At 34.4% G+C, this 18,606-nt stretch overlaps 1 protein-coding gene across 2 annotated transcripts in view; it reads left to right on the top strand.

The window, feature by feature from the left end:
- The window catches only part of SPATA5 (spermatogenesis associated 5), a 326,484-nt gene that overhangs the window by 83,956 nt on the left and 223,922 nt on the right, over positions 1-18,606 (top strand). For both annotated transcript variants that reach the window (XM_036853530.1, XM_036853531.1), the window contains exons 12-13: positions 5,579-5,632; positions 7,341-7,420. In XM_036853530.1, coding sequence (XP_036709425.1) covers positions 5,579-5,632; positions 7,341-7,420 — 134 coding nt within the window. The remainder of the gene's footprint in view (positions 1-5,578; positions 5,633-7,340; positions 7,421-18,606) is intronic.

Consider the following 18,606-nt stretch of genomic DNA (forward strand, 5'->3'; position numbering starts at 1 on the left):
TAAGGACCCTACAATTTATTTACCCATTTTTATGTTAATGAATTTTTAGATTTAATTAATGTTTAGATTCTAGGTTTAATTTTTTTGTTGCTGTAAAGAATGCTTCAGTAATATTCTTGTACATATCTTCTTGTGTGTATGTACAAGAGTTTCTCTAGGGTATACATACCTAGAAATAGAAGTTTGTCATTGTGCATGAACAACTTAAACATTACTATTTTTAAATTGCTTTTTTTTTTAATGGTCATTGATTTTTTTCATTAATATTTTGATCAATTCTCTCAATGTTTTGAAGTCCAGGTTTTTCACTCAGCAATTGTGTCATTGATATTTTTGGTGACTTTTGATCTCATTGGCAGAAATGAACTATTTCAAATTGTATGAGATTAGATCAGGGGTCAGCAAACTGCAGTTTTGGGGCCAAATCCAACTTACAGTTTATTTTAATTTAGCCCTCTGGTTAAGAATGAACTTTACATTTCCAATGGGATGTTTAAAAGAAGAAGAATATGTGACACAGGCTGTATGAGTCCCAGAGTGCCTGAAATATTTACTCTCTGGCCCTTTACATTTTATCTTCCTCAATCCCACAACACTTGGGAAAATGCCTCCAGGTTTATTTATCTTACTGATAGTTGTGAGTATAAATTTTGTGTTTCTGTTGTGTAGTCTAACCTGTGTCTAAAAACAAGCTTGTAAAATTGGTTTGGTATTAAGCTGTTGCTATTTCTTTATCCTTTAAAAAGTGAGAATGTTGTGCCTCGGCATTACTAATATTTCATTGTTTGTCTTTATTCAAGTTAAAGCTATTTGGGATTGTATTATTTAAGAAATTAAGATAATTAAATCATTGGTGATGAGGTCTCTCTGTAGTTATCTTTGGGGAATTAGCTTCAAAACAATTCTGTTGTGTAAATATGATTGCTTGGAGACAGTTTAAGTATCGATGTACAAACAGTTGACATACTAATTGTAAATAATATTTAGTCATCAAAAACACTGTCCAAAGCAAGTTTTCTTAATAACTTTGTTTGCTTACAGATAATTTATGCATTCCTTGGTTGTTGGTAAATTTCAGTCAGATGTAGGAGTACCTTTAAATGTTAGTTATGCTTTTCATGCATCTGCCCCCTAATTAGCCTCAAATATTAATTTTTTTACAGTATGTATAATTTATTACTCTGAAATAATTTTGAAAAGATTATTTTTAAAGAGAAGAGGAAAACACACATAAGAAATAGATGAGAGTTTTCTTTTGGGGGGAGAAGGGAACATTATAATTAACCTTGTTAATGTTATGTAAAATTTACTAATGCATCAACTTAGATTACTCAAAGAATCAGGCAGAAAGATAAAATTGAGCCTCTCATTACTTGAGGATTTCTGTATTGATGCTATCAGATAACTCAGCTGAACATGACGAATGGCAGTATCTTTGGAGCAGCTGGATTTTGTCAGCCTGAACTCTGAGTTATTCTTCCTATCCTTTTCTTACTCTTATCCTTGACTGTTCTACCCTGATTCCCATATGTTCTAATCTATTTAATTGTTACCATATTATCAAATTTCAATATCTTTGAAACACCATTGTAGAGGTAGTATAAAAAATATTAAAAGATTATCTTCCTTTCCTCAGGCGTGTTTGTAATTTGAAAGACTTTTTTATGCCCGTAATTTTTGTTCATTTGTCCCATCTATTCTTTTTTTCCCCCCTTTTCCTGCCTTCTTTTGGATTAGTCGAGTATATTTTGGTATTCTAATTTATCTCCCCTATTTTCTTGATAGCTAAACCTCTTGGTTTTTCTTTTTAAAAAAACACTTGCTCTAGGATTTATAGTATACACACTTAATTTACAATTTACCTTCAAATAATACTATACCACTTTATGTATGATATAAGATTCTTAAAGCAATTTACATACCTTTGGATGGAGAATTTAGAAACTAAGTTCTGAGTGTTACCTCATCGTGAGCCCCCCCCCCCTCTGTGGGGAAGGTCTCCTTACCCCTCTTGATCTCTGACATCTCATGCTAGGTGGCTGCCACCACAAACCCCGGTACTGATGTCCCCTCGTCCTTCTGTGCTGTCCCCATCTCTACCACCCCATGGCTCCCAAGCTCTACACTGCCTTTTCTCTGTCCCTTGTGGTGTTGCGCTTCTCACCCTACACCTAGTTATTCCCAGCATGTTGCCCTGAAACCTTTTTTTGTCCATGGGCTTCCAGAAATTCTCTTTCCATGTTCTGTTATATCTGACCGTTTCCTTTATGTTAGCTTCTAGTTTTCTATCCTAGTTTATTAACTCCCTCCTTCCATTCTAAATGACCTGACATAGTTGTGATCTCATTGCTGTTCAGGATTATTCCTTGATTCCTTTACCTGGAAGGAATCTTGGTTTTATTTTTGCTTCTCTTCGTGGCATTCTCTATATAGTTGTGATATTTTTTTCTCACTGTATTTTTATTTTTTAAGAATATAATTATTGTTATATTTTAAGAATAAGATTATTTTAGTAATCTCTTAAACCATAAACTCATTATAGACACTTAATAAATATTCCTTGAATGAATAAATGAATGATTCAGTGCCTCTATATGTCAGCAAAGAAATTAAGGTGCTAGATATTTGTTTCTGATCTTCCCTGCCTTTGATTTTGTGTGGATCTTTAATTTACTCACAGATGGAAAGTCATCATAGTAGCTCTGCATCTCTTTGTCATTTTACATAACTGAATTAATATATATATAAATTGCTTAGAACAGTTCATGGCACATAGGAAATATTCAATAAATGTTAGCACTTATGTTTATGAGTACAAAATTTTTAATTTTAATCATCTTGGATGAAATATTTTTAATGAGATACATATTTCTGAGAGTTGCTACACTGAATATATTGAGCATCCTTTTTTCCTTCATGAATTAAGTCATTGTGAACATCAGAAATAGTATAAGTCAAATTTGAATTAGTATTCCTTACCTCTTTTTTTTTTTTTTCTAAATTTATTTATTTTTGGCTGTGTTGGGTCTTCGTTTCTGTGAGGGCTTTCTCTAGTTGCAGCAAGCGGGGACCACTCTTCATCGCGGTGCGCGGGCCTCTCACTATCGTGGCCTCTCTTGTTGTGGAGCACAGGCTCCAGACGTGCAGGCTCAGTAGTTGTGGCTCACGGGCCTAGTTGCTCCGTGGCATGTGGGACCTTCCCAGACCAGGGCTCGAACCCGTGTCCCCTGCATTGGCAGGCAGATTCTCAACCACTGCGCCACCAGGGAAGCCCCAGTATTCCTTACCTCTTATTATCTCTTTCACATCTTGCTACTCACAACAAATTAAGTTGATTTTATCTTTTTAAATAGTTTATGTGGCTCTCTTCTCATTTCCATTCCATTGTTTTACCTTAAGCCTGTGCCTCATCTTTTCTCACCTATGCTGTTGTAAGAATTTCATAACTGCCATTCTGGTCTCATATGTTCCTCCAAACCATCCTTTATATTGTGTCTAGAATCATCTTTCCCTTATACACCTGTTATCAGTTAACTCCCCTAAGACTCTTCCCATTGCTTACAGGATAAAGTTTAAACTTGTTTTTGACATGCTCCTGCCTCCCACTTTAAGTAGCCTTACTGTCGCTGCATTCTCTCTGCCCCCTAAGCTCCACCTGTTATAAATTCTTAGATCAGTTCAAACTCAAGTTTGTTAGTCTTGTATATAACTGAAAAAGTCAATGAACTCTAAGTTAAAATCTTAAGAGCTCTTCTACCATTAAAGTGCATATCAACACCTGTTTTAGCTCATCAGAGACCTTTTTGATTTATTTCTGGGTCTTGATGTATTTCATATTTTTGAGGGTGGTAAATCAACTGCACACTCACCTGAAATGTTACTTTCTCTAGGAACATCCTTGACTCTAAGCAGTTGCTTTTCTGTGTTTCAGTGGCACCTAAGCATCCCTCTATCCTAGTACTTGCCATGCTATATAGTATAACAGTTATCTTTGTAATAAGGTGTCTTATCTGAAGCTAACTGTTGCCTGTACCAGTTTGTAGCATTAGTTGACATTCTGCTAGGGTTTGCCTGTGTGCTTCAGTCAGTCCGATTTTTATTTAATTGGTGTATTTTGTTTCGGAAATACTCAAGCTCGTGTCTAGTTATATCCCGTAAATTGTTGGGACCCATAATTTGCCTGGGATAGAACATGAATCTTGTTCAAAATAATGTGTGTGTGTGTGTGTACGTGTGTGTGCGTACGCGCATGCGTGTGCAGAGAGAGAAGCACACACATACATGTCTAATGGGTTTGGAATTGTGTGGGGAAGGGTGTCAGTAGAAGCCAGATGCGGGGCAGAACAATGAGTGAAAGCCCATAGCTGAGAAGGACATCTGGCATTTTGTACAATAAACTTTATACCAGTATCTGAAGGGAAGAGTTGTGGTTCTCAGGACATTATTATTATTATTACTATTATTTTATTTATTTATTTTTTAATCCCATGGCTTCTTGTGATGTGATAACTAGCATGAGAAAGTAGATGGGTGTGTGGTAAGAATGAAAGCCTACCATTTCATACTATGCATAATATTTGAGGTACTTAAGAAAGAAAAATCTTACTATTCAGAAATGTCGAATGTCCAAAAAGAAGTGTATCTTTGAATCAGTGATAAGCGCTTTATTGCTGGGAGTCCAGGCCACTTTTATGAGGATTCTTCTGTTGATGGCTGGTTAGTAAAAACTGGTAGATTTTACTACTAGAAGTCCACACCTTTCATTCTTGGTACCCCTTCTAAAATAGCTGGACACAGAAGAGAAAAGAGATTTCCCATCAACTGGATGAAGTGCTGAGTGGCAGATATCTGAAGGGAGATTCAGACAGAGGCTGAGTGAATAGACACTACGGAGGGTAACAAGGGTCATTGTCATTGTCACAATGTGATACACTGACTGAGGGTTAGCTTTGTTGGTGGTCCTAAGATGTTTGTCTGCAGGAGTTATCTCCTTTGGCTGGGATAGTGGCTGAGAAGAGCTCGTTTGGCCCTGCAGATCCATAAAGTCAGCATCTACATGGCCAAGTCAAATGAGAGGAGGGAGCTGGAGAGTGGCATTTATTTTGGAAATACTCAGGGACTGTAAGATAATGTCATTGATTACATGATTCCCATTCCATATTCAGGGATTATCATGGAGTCGTAAAAAGAATTAGCCCTGAGGTCTTGCTTCTTGTCAGAGAGGGCTGTTGATCTAGTATTAGACTGTTCTATCTTCAATGCCTAGCACCATTCCTGATATATAGTAAAAATATGGATGGATGGGTAGACAGATGATGAATGAGATGTTAAACTATCATGTTTAGTCGCAGTCACTGTGTTGATGTGTAGTTTTTGGAATACAGAATGGCTTTAATTTTTGAGGCATAAATAACACCCAACAAAAATAAGCATGCTAGAGGAACTATTTTAATTAAAAGCTGGTTTTTGTCTATTTTTTTCCTCTTTTTCTTTTATGTGTGTATTTTCTCTTTTATTGAAAGACATACATGTGTTTGGATTTATAAAGACACTGAACAGTTGTTTTCTTTTCATTCAGGGGCCTGAATTAATGAACAAATATGTTGGTGAATCTGAAAGAGCAGTTAGAGAGGTAAGAAGATTATGTCTTAAAGTGGAACTCTGCATAGGAGAACCAGGCTTCTGTCCTGTACGGTTTCCGTTTTGTTTGGGGTTATAGATTTTGAAGTTTCCAAATCTAAATTCTAGTGGTATATTTTTTCTTCAGGCAAATATTATTTTTAAATGCAATTTTGGTCATCTACAATTCTTTGTTTTTGTTTTTAAACATCATAATATTTCCAGCCTTTAGTTTTACCAAATATTTTTTAACGAATGTCAGCGTTTCATTAAAAAAAATAAGGATACGTTTAAACTTAACAAAGAATGCATGATGTCAGAATGAGATTTAAATCCTTTAAACCAGGTAGCCCTTTAAATCAAATAAGCTTATTAGTATATGAAAATGTCACTGTACTCTTCTTATTTTATTTGCTTTACCTTTGACTGGTGATTTAGAAAGTGCATCCCCCTCCTCTCTCTTAAATTTTAAAGCCAGTGCCTGACTGGCCTACTGGCTACTCCATATTGCTGAAGCTGCATAACTGGGAAGTTCATGCAAAATCAAGGCACTGAAGTGGGGGTAATTATAGCAGTTTGACCGCAAGTCTCGGCTTTCCCAAGCAAAGATTGGCCTGCCTCACACAGGCACCCTGTATCCTCACAGAAGCTAAGCAAGGACAGGAACACATAAATAGCAGTGGAACGGATGGTCTCCACTTATGACATATGTGGGTATCAACCAAGAGTCTTAGAGATTAGAATACTTTGTTTTGCATCTGAGAAAAAAATTTAAGTTACTTTTTGTTTCTTTTTTTTTCTTGAAATGTAGATGATGGTTATCATATAAAACATTAACTGATAATGATAGCACCATCATTGATTAAAATATGAAAAAGGTGGTGTTTATTAATATTAAGGTTTTGGTGACTGTTGTGTATTTTTATGGTCATCATACTTGTGGCCAGAAAATGGGGGCCTGGGTTACAGGTTACACACATTTGGATTTCTTTCTGCTTATGCTGAAGAAGCTTATGCTTATGCTGTTTTCTAGCCCATTTCCACATGTTTTCCCCGTGGCTGTCTGGCCAGTCTTTGATGTTGATAGTCTGATTGACTTCAGGTCTAACCTATCTATGCTTTTCCAAGTTTTAGCTGTTTTTCCATACAGTCTTCAGAGAAATGAGCAAAGTGTGTGACTTTTAGGTTTATGGGTATTTTATATGCTAAACTTTGGCTGATTTTATACATTTATGATTTTTCTTTTAAATACGTGTTTATTTAGATAAATGTCCCAGGCATTATACTAAGTGCTTTGCATTCTTTTTTAATTCATTTCTTAAACTTCTGAGGCGGGCATTTATCATAATCTCCATTTTAGAGATGTGGAAATCGTAGTTTAGAAAAGTAAAGTTACCCACTGAAGGTCACACAGCTACCAAGTGGTGAAGGTGGGATTTTAACTGAGATTGTTTGATAACTTAACCAAATTGTCTCCTACACACTTCTAAGAATATGTGTTGTTGTCTTGTCTCTGTTTGCAAGTAAGCACCATGGAAGAGGATACTTTTACATCCATTATGAAGTGCGTATACATCTGTTACAGGTTGTATACAAAGTGATTGGGCTGGTTGACTGGTACATAATAGATTTGGTTCTAAATATAATTTTCAAACTAAAACTAGCTATGGAGTTTTCTGGAATTTGCTGATCTTTAGCTAATGTAGCACTCTTTCCACCAGATCTTCCGAAAAGCGAGAGCAGTGGCTCCTTCCATCATTTTCTTTGATGAACTTGATGCCTTAGCAGTTGAAAGGGGCAGGTAAGAAATATTTAATAGGACTGCTATTAAATATTAGCAATTACAGTGTAGAGGAATTAAATTATTTCATGTCATCACTTTATAGTACTTTCATGTATAATTTTTTTTTAAGACTGGTATGCATTTGGGGCATTTGAGCTAATTTTTATAGTTTACTATATAAAGAGAGCCCCCTGCACTGCCTATCAAAATTTGGGTTTTTATTAACATGTGATTGAAACTGTAAATAAAGTTCAATTAAGCATAATTGCGTGATAGAGTAGAACCCAATTATAATAAAAGTTGTTATTATACAGATTTTAGTATTATCTGGATTAAGTCATGTTTCCTAAAATATAGTTACAATAGGATAAAAATTAGTATTAATAGTTTTGTTTCTGAATGTCAGACAATAAAGAGGATTATTTATAATATATCATACATATGTGTGTGTGTGTATATATATATATATATATATATATATATATATATATATATATAAAAAACTGTTTTCAAGTATGATTTTGTTTTCTCTACAAAGATTTACAGGTCCTTTAAGGAATACATGCTACAAGTACTTCACGTTGGAGAGTGTTAATTTGTGTGTTTTCTTCATAGCCCTCTGATTATACATTGACTATAAAAGTTTTGCTGATGATAATTATAGTGATGGCAGAAGGCACCTTCCAAGTCTCAGTGTTAAATTTGATAAGAGGCTTACTGCTCTCTTCTTTACTGGGTAGAGCTGCCTAATCAGATGAGAGTATGAACTGTCACTAGGAAACATTAGGAGGTAGCCTGCCCTGCTCTCTACCTCACCCATTTGATATTCTGTAAATACCTACCAGTCTTGTTATTTTATGAGTTGGAGTTCATGAGTCCTTTTATTACTTCTGAAGTGAGATGGAACAAAAGGTTACAAATAGCTCAAGTTCACCTTGACTGCAAGAGAAGAAAAAGAAGCCAGAGAAGTTTACTGAAGTAGGGTGATCTGCCACATTTATGTGCCATCAGAGACGTCTGTTTTTGGAGCCTAGAAAGGGACAGGGTGGGAAACATTGTTAAACATGAACCAAATGGGAGGTGGAATATGTAGCAGAGTTCTCATAAAATGCCTTTGAAAGGTAATGGTGTGAGAAGCCAGACAAGGCACTTGGTAGAAATAACCTGTTTTTGTAGGTAGTTTGGCTCAGTAGGAATTTGCAAATGTATTAAGAGATGCTAATAATTTGCAGCCTCTAGATATCATCTCCTCTAGTAGTCTTCATCATATTGTGAGCCCTTCCTCAGTGGCTCGTTCAAATAAAGTACAGGTAAATTCTGTGTAGTTTCCTTTGCATAGAGAAATTTCGGTCAAGTTAGTTGACATTTCAGAAAACAAAGTTAAGGCTGAACTACCAAATGTAATGTTAATAGTCCAAAGTAGAGAGTTTTAGTTGTACTTTAGCTGCACTAAGTCTTATATAGTTTGGTTTTTATAACCGTAAGAATCTCATAGAATGATATTTTGGTTGTTTTTTCCCCGTAATTGTGTGATGGGCCAACATTACCTAGAAAGTTATTGTTTTATTTAGTTAGAGTGCTGTAACCTGAAAACGAAAACAAACAAAAGCTTCACACATATATTTTTGTTCTTCAGCTATTTGAATTGGACACAGTTTCTAGAAACTGAAAGCACAGCTGTTGATAGATAGCAAAAGTATGAAATTCTGAAAATACTAAACCAACTTTATACATTGTTAAAGAAATAGAAAAATTAAAAATTCCATAAGCTAGAAATTTTCTATTTAATTTTGGGCCATAGAATATTCATTGCTTTCATTTCTTCTGTTTTTCTATGATAACATTCAGATCCAACTCATATGACTAGTCCAAAAGTGTGACAGTGCCTAAGACGACTGTTTCTTCTTATCAAGATTTGGATTTCCACACTTAAGATGTTTAACAAATTGAGCCATGAATTATGATATATACTAGTCTGTACTATCCTGTGCATGTTATGTCAATTATTTTGACTACTTGAAGTTACTCAAATTAGCCATGAAACTGAGGATTGCAACCTGCACATTAAATAGAGTACAGACGTACTATTTGCTTAGCTTTAGAAATATTTGTGCTTTCAGAAAGAGAGATTTTTCATGCTTATAAAAGTGTCTACTTACAACCACTATTTTCTCCTCTTCCCTGCCCCATTTAAGTTCTTTGGGACTTGAAAAATAAGTAAGCCTGATATTTACTTCTCTTTTTCTGTATGCCCATTTAAATTATGGGTGTTCTGAATAAGACTTTTTGTCTTATTTCATATTGTGAGTTGGACGAAATGTTTTAAGATTCCCTTTGCAAAGTGCTTTAATGATCTGTAAATATTTGGGAAAATTGAAAATGCTGTTAAAGTAACATAGCTCTTTGGAAAATGGATACTATGGTAGGGAGTAAGGCACTGATGTAGGGAAGAGATTTGAATTATACTGAGCTAATAATAATATTGGGTAACATTTATTTAGTGCTTATTGTATTCTAGAAACTGTTTTAAGTTCTTTACAGCTGAAGAAAAAAATTCATAAAAAGGCCCCTGCATTAATGCAAAGTAGGATATTACACAGTTGGTTCTAGTATTCTGCCCTGCCTCCCAGCTAGCTTAAATTTTTACCTTTTTCAGGGTTATAGTGGGGAGGGGAGAGCACGCTGGGCAGTACATCATCAGTCACTCTTGTCTTAGGCAACACTTCTGTCCCCAGAAGTAAAGAAGGATAGGGTGATTCCCCATATACTGTATTCTCTTGGCCCGGTCTCCTCTGACTGAGGAAATGGCCACTAGACTAATCTAGAGATTCCTAGAACAACTTCCTCTGTCTAGGACGTTCCAGCTAGTCAGTGGATCTTGGAATCATCCTCACCAGCTGACATTAATGACTTTCCTTAGAGAGATGGCCTGATGCAGCATTTTACTAGGAATTGGGAGTTGTTTTTTGTTGTTATAGGACACATAGGTCATTTGTAGCTATCTTTTAAAATGAAAATTTGCTTGCATTTTGCATGCACCAAGAAAATTATCATTAAGTAGTGCTTGTGTTCAGAGTGTTGATAGTATATGTTTGGCTAGTCTTCTTTAGGTCTCTTTCAAGCCTGAATATTGACACTGGGGGTGTGGGGGGTAGATTTTAAGAAACAAATTCAGATGCCTGCCATTTGGGATTCTTTATGACATTTAAAAATTATACTAGAAAAACATTTTAAAATTTGAATTGGATATGAGTTGTTGGCCTATAATTTAGAAATCATATGAAGAGATGATAGGGGATTTTATTTTATTGCAGGAGCTGAAAGGAAATAAATATCATTTTTGTGAAATTTTTGCTGTTGAAAAATAAAATCAATGTAATAATTGCCATCATGGTGGTGAGATCTCCTTAAGATAGGGGTTAGCATTCCTTTTCTGAAACAGTCCAGTTAGTAAATATTTTTTGCTTTTTGGGCCATACAATTTCTACTGCAGCTATTCATCTCTGTTGCTACAGTGAGAAAGTAGCCATAGACAACATGTAATCAAATGAGAAACAGTTGGCTGGCCAGATTTAGACTGGCTATAGGTTCCTGACCTGTTTTAAGATATCATAAAGTCCCTTCAGTCCACGGCACTCCGACTTTTGAACAGGGATAATTTGGAAAAGGGGCTTGACTTCCGAAGGGAAAAGAAAATTAATCTTTTGGAAAAGTCTAACTTCAGTACTTTCTATAGCTGAACATTTTTTCCATTGTTGTGTTGCCTATCTCTAGCAGATAATAAAGTTTTATAAAATCATTTCATTATGTTAGTGATTATACATTTGTTCTTAAACTTGGAGTTGGTCTTGATTTCCTAGTATGTCAGTTTTATGGATTTTGTTTCCTACTGCGGCTTTGAAAGTCAGCCAAGAATGTTTCTCAGTCCATAAAACAGTTTCACTATGCTACTCCAGCTAGCTATCAGTGATCTGTGGAAATAAAGGGCAAAGGCAACATGAGTAATGGGTATCCAAAGAATTCCCTTCACCTAATCTTCAACATTAATTATAGCCACCAGTTTCTCTACAACAAGTAGCAAATTAGACCAGTATGAGTTTCACCTCTTTCTGTTTAATGGCACTTGACTAGATCAATACATTTCTGAATACAAGGAAAGGATATATGTATACAAATAGCTGATTCACTTCATTGTTCAGCAGAAACTAACACAACACTGTAAAGCAATTATACTCCAATTAAAAAAAAATAATGAATTAAATAACTTATGTGCTCCGTATTACCAACACAGAATTTTTAAACTAGAAAGACCTATATATATATGTCTTATCTAATTTAACTCCCTCATTCATACATGCCAGTAATTATGAAATCCTCAAGGGAACGGTATCATCTTCATCCTCGTACCTCAGATGTCTAGCACAGCGCCTAGCAGAGAAGGCACTCTCTGCTAAAACCCGGACATTTAGTTTTTGAATAAGGGAATGAAGCCTCAGAGAAACTAGAGATTAGGTTCACTCAGCTGGTTGTTAGCAGAGTATGATTTCACCATGTTTTAGTGTCATTTGTGAACGAATTTTATTTTAAAATTAAACACTGAGACTCTTTTGGAATTTTGTCACCTGCATTACGTTCATAGAAGCATCAACATCTTCATTATAAAGAATCATTTGTAAGCTTTGGAATACATTCACCTGTCAAAGAGCTCCAAAAAGAATTAAAGAAGTGCTAAGTGATGCGTTTTTCAAAAAAATTCAGTAGTTTTTGTACACACTAACTTTAAAAGTGAGTCTAGACTCACAAAACTTTGTCAGTTGTGCTAAGGGTACGGAAATGACCAACGTTCTTTTTAATGTAGCTGATAGCAACAGTATTCAAAGGATAATAGAGGATAGCAACAGTAATGAAGATCATGCTTATTAGATCAGTGACAAAACATTTTGAAAGACTATGTACGTCCTTCGTATACTAATTAATTTTGTAGAAAGATCACCATGTTACCCTCTGCCAGAAGGCCATTCAGTCACACTTATTTTACTGTAGGGGGATCAAATTGAGTCTTTTCTCAAGTAAGCAAGCATGCAAATCACTGGGTTCCAAATCCTATGTGTTTGTAGTCACAGAGCATTATAAATCAAGAGCCTGAGTCAGTATCCACCTATCCCCCACTTCCCCCCCACTTCCCCCCCGCGCCCCCCCAAAAAAAAAGTTCATTTAGAATATACAAAAAGAGGATAGAAAAAACAGATGAAGAGAACTTCTTTCGGTATAGATCTAAGAAACCAGGGAAGTGGAGATTTTCTTCTCACTCTATTTCATTTCTGCATCTGAGCACACAGTCTTACAGTATATTCTGTTTTTTCTGTTTTAGAAGGTTTGCCGTTTTTTAAAAGGTCGTTTTTCAAGTATAAAAATATCTGAGAAAGTATAAAGGTCTCCTTATCTGGAAATTTTTGCTGTTCAAAATAATTTGTTCCTTGAGGACCCTGAGGAGCCAAATTATCACTACATTTGAACAGCTAATGAAAATGAAAAGAATTCTCATTACCAGTGTATAGCAGTCTCCTGCTAATACATCTTGTATAAACAAAGTGTCTTTTAGTAGTTTATTTATCAGGCTCACTGTTTTGGGCATAGTTATGAAGGGCTTAAGAGGAGTAGTTTTTATCTTAGAATTATGTTGGTGGCTTTCATAGAAGAATTTAAGGAAGTTTGATACTTTCTACCATGTTTTAAGTAAAGCTAAGTAGAGAACTGGCAATGTGAATCTGCATATATCTACTGACCTGTGCTATCCTGGCTTCTGAAAATCTTCAATCATATATCACGTTCATGCTTTATTTCAGTAACGTTTATGTGCCAGACACTCCATTTTCAGTTTAATTTGTTAGGGTAACTTGTAAAAGGTTATAGAGATCTCTTCATTAAGCCAGGTATACTGGTGATAATTATAATGATAATGCTTATAACTGTTATCTATTGACATTTCCTTTGTGCTAAGTATCAGGCTAGATCCTTTATACATTTTATTTAATTTTGAGGATGGTATGAGTATTTCCATGTTTGACTGAGAAAACTGAGTCTCAGAGAGGTTCAGTAACTCTTCCACAAGATTACACACACAAAAAATGGTAAGGCTTACTAATTGAACCCAAGCTTACTGATTATCAAAGCTCTTTCCTAAATTCAAAGCAAGCTTCCCGATGAGTACTAATCAATGAAGATTTTACTGGAATGATTTTAAAACCTTTATGTTGTATAATCATATATTATAATTACTATAGAACTTTAGTTTTCATTGTCACCATTTCTAGATCTATGGTACTTAAGAAAATGACGCATGTTTAGAAGCATTTTCTCTGCTTTAATTTTTAGCTTGAATAAGTTTGAACTTGCATGAATTAATTTTCCTTATTTTTCTTTTGTTGGATTATGTTTATAACAATAACCTGGGGACATCCAGGATTGTGAAAAAAATCCTTTCAAAAAATTGCTTTTGGCAGAGGGTAAATTGAACTGTGAGTTTAAGAATCACTTGTTTCTCTAATACTGTGTTTGAGTCAAAACTATACAAATGTAGTGAGTGTTGCCTATGTTAGCTTGGAATTTTTACTGGGAAATCATGGCATGATGGAAAAATACATACTTTTATGTCATTTTCTGTGTTAACACTTTATACAAAGCTTCAGTTATTCAGAGCACATGCAGCTTACACAGCTCTAGGACAGCATGTGAACGTAACTCATTATATATGTCTGCTTTTATAGGGTATGTTGTTAATCTAAAATAATTTATTTACTATTAGGTTCAAGCTGAATATAGATCATAATCTGACAGCATAGTTTATCGTGAAGTGGTCAGCTAGAATATTCAAGGCATTATTGATTCTTGACATGTATCAAATGATTTTTGCTTTCACTTTCTGAGTTTCTTGGCATATATTTCTGAATATTACTAAGCCATAAAAAAGAATGGAATAATGCCATTTGCAGCAACATGGATGGACCTAGAGATTTATCATACTAAGGGAAGTAAGTCAGAGAAAGACAAATATCATATGATATTGCTTATATGTGGAATCTAAAAAAAAAAAAAAGATACAAATGAACTGATATACAAAACAGAAGTAGACCCACAGACATAGAAAATGAACTTATGGTTACCAAAGGGGAAAGGGAGGGGAGGGAGTTTGGGATTAACATATACACACTACTATATATGGAATAGGTAACCAACAAGGACCTACTGTATAACACAGAGAACTATACTCAATATTTTTGTAATAACCTATAAAGGAAAAGAATCTGAAAAAATGTTACACATATAAATAATAAATAATACAAAATATATAAGTATATATATAAAACTGAATCACTTTGGTTTATACCTGAAACTAACACAACATTGTAAATCAGTTATACATGGATTAAAAATTTTAAAAAACCCAAAAATACCCCAGAACTAGTCTTCCATGTGATTTTATTTTTCATGGATTATAACTTGCTTAAGTATTTGTTCTCTTGCTGGACTTTTTAAATATATAAAAATTGTCTCTCCTTTAAATTTTTTTTTTTATTTTAAAGAAGTGTCTATCAAGGAGCCAGAACTGTAATTATTGTTCCCATAGTGTTATCATCTTCAAGGTATTTGATCAGAATATAATTCATATTCTTCCTGAACTTTAGAAAAACAGGGAAAATAAAAAATAAATATTGTATCTGTTTCCTCCTGCCCCAAACTCATTTTCCTTTAGGTGGTTATACTCACTGCTTCAAGGAAAACCAGCTCCTTCACAAGTATGTAGGTTTCCTAATCATGGCAATTCATTTTAAAAGAAATTCACATTGGGCTTGTCAGGATCGGGTAAAGAAAGAAAAAGCAAAATAGGACCTGGAACACTTGTATGTATTCTTAACATTTTCAGTGAGTGAACAGTATCTATGCAAACAGATGGCCTCATAAAATCTACAGTTTCTCTCATTAGGGAAGTTGATACTTAGGACTCAGAAGTATCATGTTTGTAACTCTTTTAATTTTAACCACTGTACAGAAATCATTTTGCAAAGAAAACTTTTTTGTTGATCACTTTAAATGTTGATCACAGACTTTTTATCTTTAGTTAGTAATAATTTTATTGGCTTTAGATTTGAGAATCCCGAGTCCATTCTTGATGCCTTCGATTACTTTTGATGATTTTGGGAAATTCTCAGGTTGTGTTTCCTGAGATATGGCTTCTATTTGAGTCTCTCACTTCTCTCCTTATGAGACTGCAGTTACACATTTCTTAGGCTTTCCACTGGGTTCTATATGTATTTTTACTATTTTCATTCTTTTTTTCTCTTTGTGCATCAGTTTGGATATTTTCTACTGACGTGCCTTCCAGTTCAAGAATCCTGTGTTCTGTTGTGTTTAATCTACTATTACATTCATCTTTTTAATTCTTAATTTTAGTTATTATAATTTTTAGGTTTAGAATTTTTCTTATGGATCCCAGATCACTGCAGAAATTCATCATTTTTCTATTTCTGTGTTTTTGTTTTGTTTTTTTACTACAATTCAGGTGAATTTTTGTTTTTATCATCTCAGTCCCATCCCTGTCCAGATTACAAGCTAATTTAACATTGTTTCAGATTCTAATTCCCTAGCATCCTTCCTCTTCTTAAGAGGAAACTAAAAGGAAGAATGGATAAAGGCTAAATGATAGTCTAGAAAAATCTTTTCCTATTTATCTTTATATTTGTAGGATATAGGGTTTTGAGGAATGGGTGAATTAGGGATGTATATATTCAATATTATGCTTTTGTTGATAACATTGTATCTTGGGCTTAATTGTTCCATTTCTTTTGTGGACTCCATATCTAATGCTTGTTGTTGGGTTCAGTGTCTAAAGCGATTATGGTAATGGTTATTTTTCTATTCGTGAAATGTTTTACCCATTCTTAACTTTAGATTAGTTTATGTCAATAGAATGTGGTGGTGTGTCAGTGTGCTTTCAGCATCTAAAAATGGCATTTAAAAAGCCCCTTAATTTTTTTTTTCTTACCTATGACTTAAATTCAAAATGAAAGACAGTTGTATAGTTTTTGTTTTTGTTTCCCCTGATAAGCTCTCATGTAAAAAATGCTTGTAATGAAGCTTAAATGTGACATCCTTTCATCTTTAAATCTGTTATTTTCTACAGTGATTTATGTTCAAAACATTAATCCAAGTTTATAAGATACTGAAATACTGTTCGAATTATATGATGAAAATTTTTGTAAATTTGGAATGCCTTTAAATGTATTCAAATTTTTTGTTTTATAAAGTTTGAAGAGTTAAAACCAATATGTGTATTTTAATAATAATAAATCTGTGTTATTTGTTAAACTTACTCACTTTTTAGCCTCTTAACATCATTGTTCAATTTTTCTTTCAAATGTTACCACGTAGGAAAGTTTGTATTGAATGGTGCTCAGATTCAGTACTAGCCCTGGCTAAACCTAACTTTGATAACTATAAGATTGCTCTCCTTTCTATAAAAGATTCTAAATGTTCTATATAGTATGATCATTCATGGTTATAAGTTAGAGCCACTTCTTCATTACTGATGGGGTACATCAGTTATCTTAATCTAGTTCTATTTAGTTAGGTTTATTCTGTCCAAGTTCTTGATTTAAACTGAAAGCAAATGTTATCCAGAGTTCTTGAATCAGTCTTTCAGGAACTATTCTGTTACTTATTTTGGAAAAGCAAATGAATGTGGAGTTTTCTTTCTCCCTGCTAGACTCTAAGGTCCTTGAGGAAGTAGGGACTGCCATCTTAATGTTTTCATTCCCATTTCCTAAAGCCGTGTCTGGCCTGCTAGGCAGTGAATGTTTATTGAATAAATGAGTTGAATTGAATTGAATGAATTGTTGCACTTTGTAATAAAATTACCCCCCCCTCATTTTTCCTCTCATTCTTCTCTCACCTTACCACAATGATGTTTGCCTAATCTGAAACAAAACCTAGTAGCTATTTTTTTTACTTCTCAGCAAGTTCAGCTAATACATTCATACTTACCAGTAAGACATCTAGCAGTCTTACTAATTCACTGGAGGAAGAAGGGAGAGTGTACATAACATAGCTAAGGGTGGGTTCTGACATTATTTGAATATAGTTCCTATTAGGAGAAGGCAAAGCAAGCACTAGCACACATAAGATTTAGATGTGGCATGGACCCAGGATTTTTTCTTTTGATGGAAGTATGCCATTCACTTGAAGCTATTTAGTTATGTTACACAAATTCCTTTAGGTAGGTCACAAAAATTAGAACTTTATCATTATCTAGTAACGCTGTTAGGTTAATTTTTTTTTTGGTGTATGTGTAACTCTCTCCAGGGCTAGGTAGTATAACATTCCTATGGGGATTCACTCTACTCTCCTTGCTGGCATATTTTCTGAGGAGTCATTCGATGTAATTCTTATCTTTGTGCCTCTGTAGTGAAGTGTTTTTGTCCTCTAGCTACTTTCAAGATTTTTTCTTTATCTTTGATTTTCTATTGTTTGAATATGATATGCCTAAGTGTAGGTTTTTGGCATTTTTCCTACTTGATGTTCTCTGGGCTTCTTGGATCTTGGTGTCAGACATTAATTTGGGGAAATTCTCAGTCATTATGGCTTCAGATAGTTTTTCTATTCTACCTGTCTTCTCCTTTTGGTGTTTCAGCTACACATATATTACATATTTTGTTGTTGTCCACAGTTCTTGGATTTTCTTTTCTGTTTCTTTTTTCTTTTTGTTTTTCTTTTTTACTGTTTTCTTCAGTCTTTTTTTCTCTTTCCTTTTCCGTTTTGGATGTTTCTATTGACTCATACTTAAGCAGAGAGATTCTTTCCTCAGTCATGTCTAATCTGCTAATGAGCCCAATAAAGGCATTCTTTATTTCTGTTATAGTGTTATAACAACCTTAGAATTCTTTTTGAGACTTAGAATTTCCATTTTTCTGCTTATGTTGCCCCTTTCTTGTGTGTTGTCTACTTTGTCCACTTAGAGCCCTTAGCATATTAGTCATAGTTTTAAAAAATTACTGGTGTGATAATTCCAGCATTCCTGCTGGTTCTCTGGTCCTCATGCTTGCTCACTTTCTTCCAACTGTGTCTGTTTGCCTTTTAGTATGCCTTATAGTTTTTTCTTGATAGACATGGTTTACTGGGTAAAAGGAACTGTGGCAAATAGGCCTTTA

The sequence above is a fragment of the Balaenoptera musculus genome, chromosome 5, assembly GCF_009873245.2.
Source record: "Balaenoptera musculus isolate JJ_BM4_2016_0621 chromosome 5, mBalMus1.pri.v3, whole genome shotgun sequence".
Lineage (NCBI taxonomy): Eukaryota > Metazoa > Chordata > Mammalia > Artiodactyla > Balaenopteridae > Balaenoptera > Balaenoptera musculus.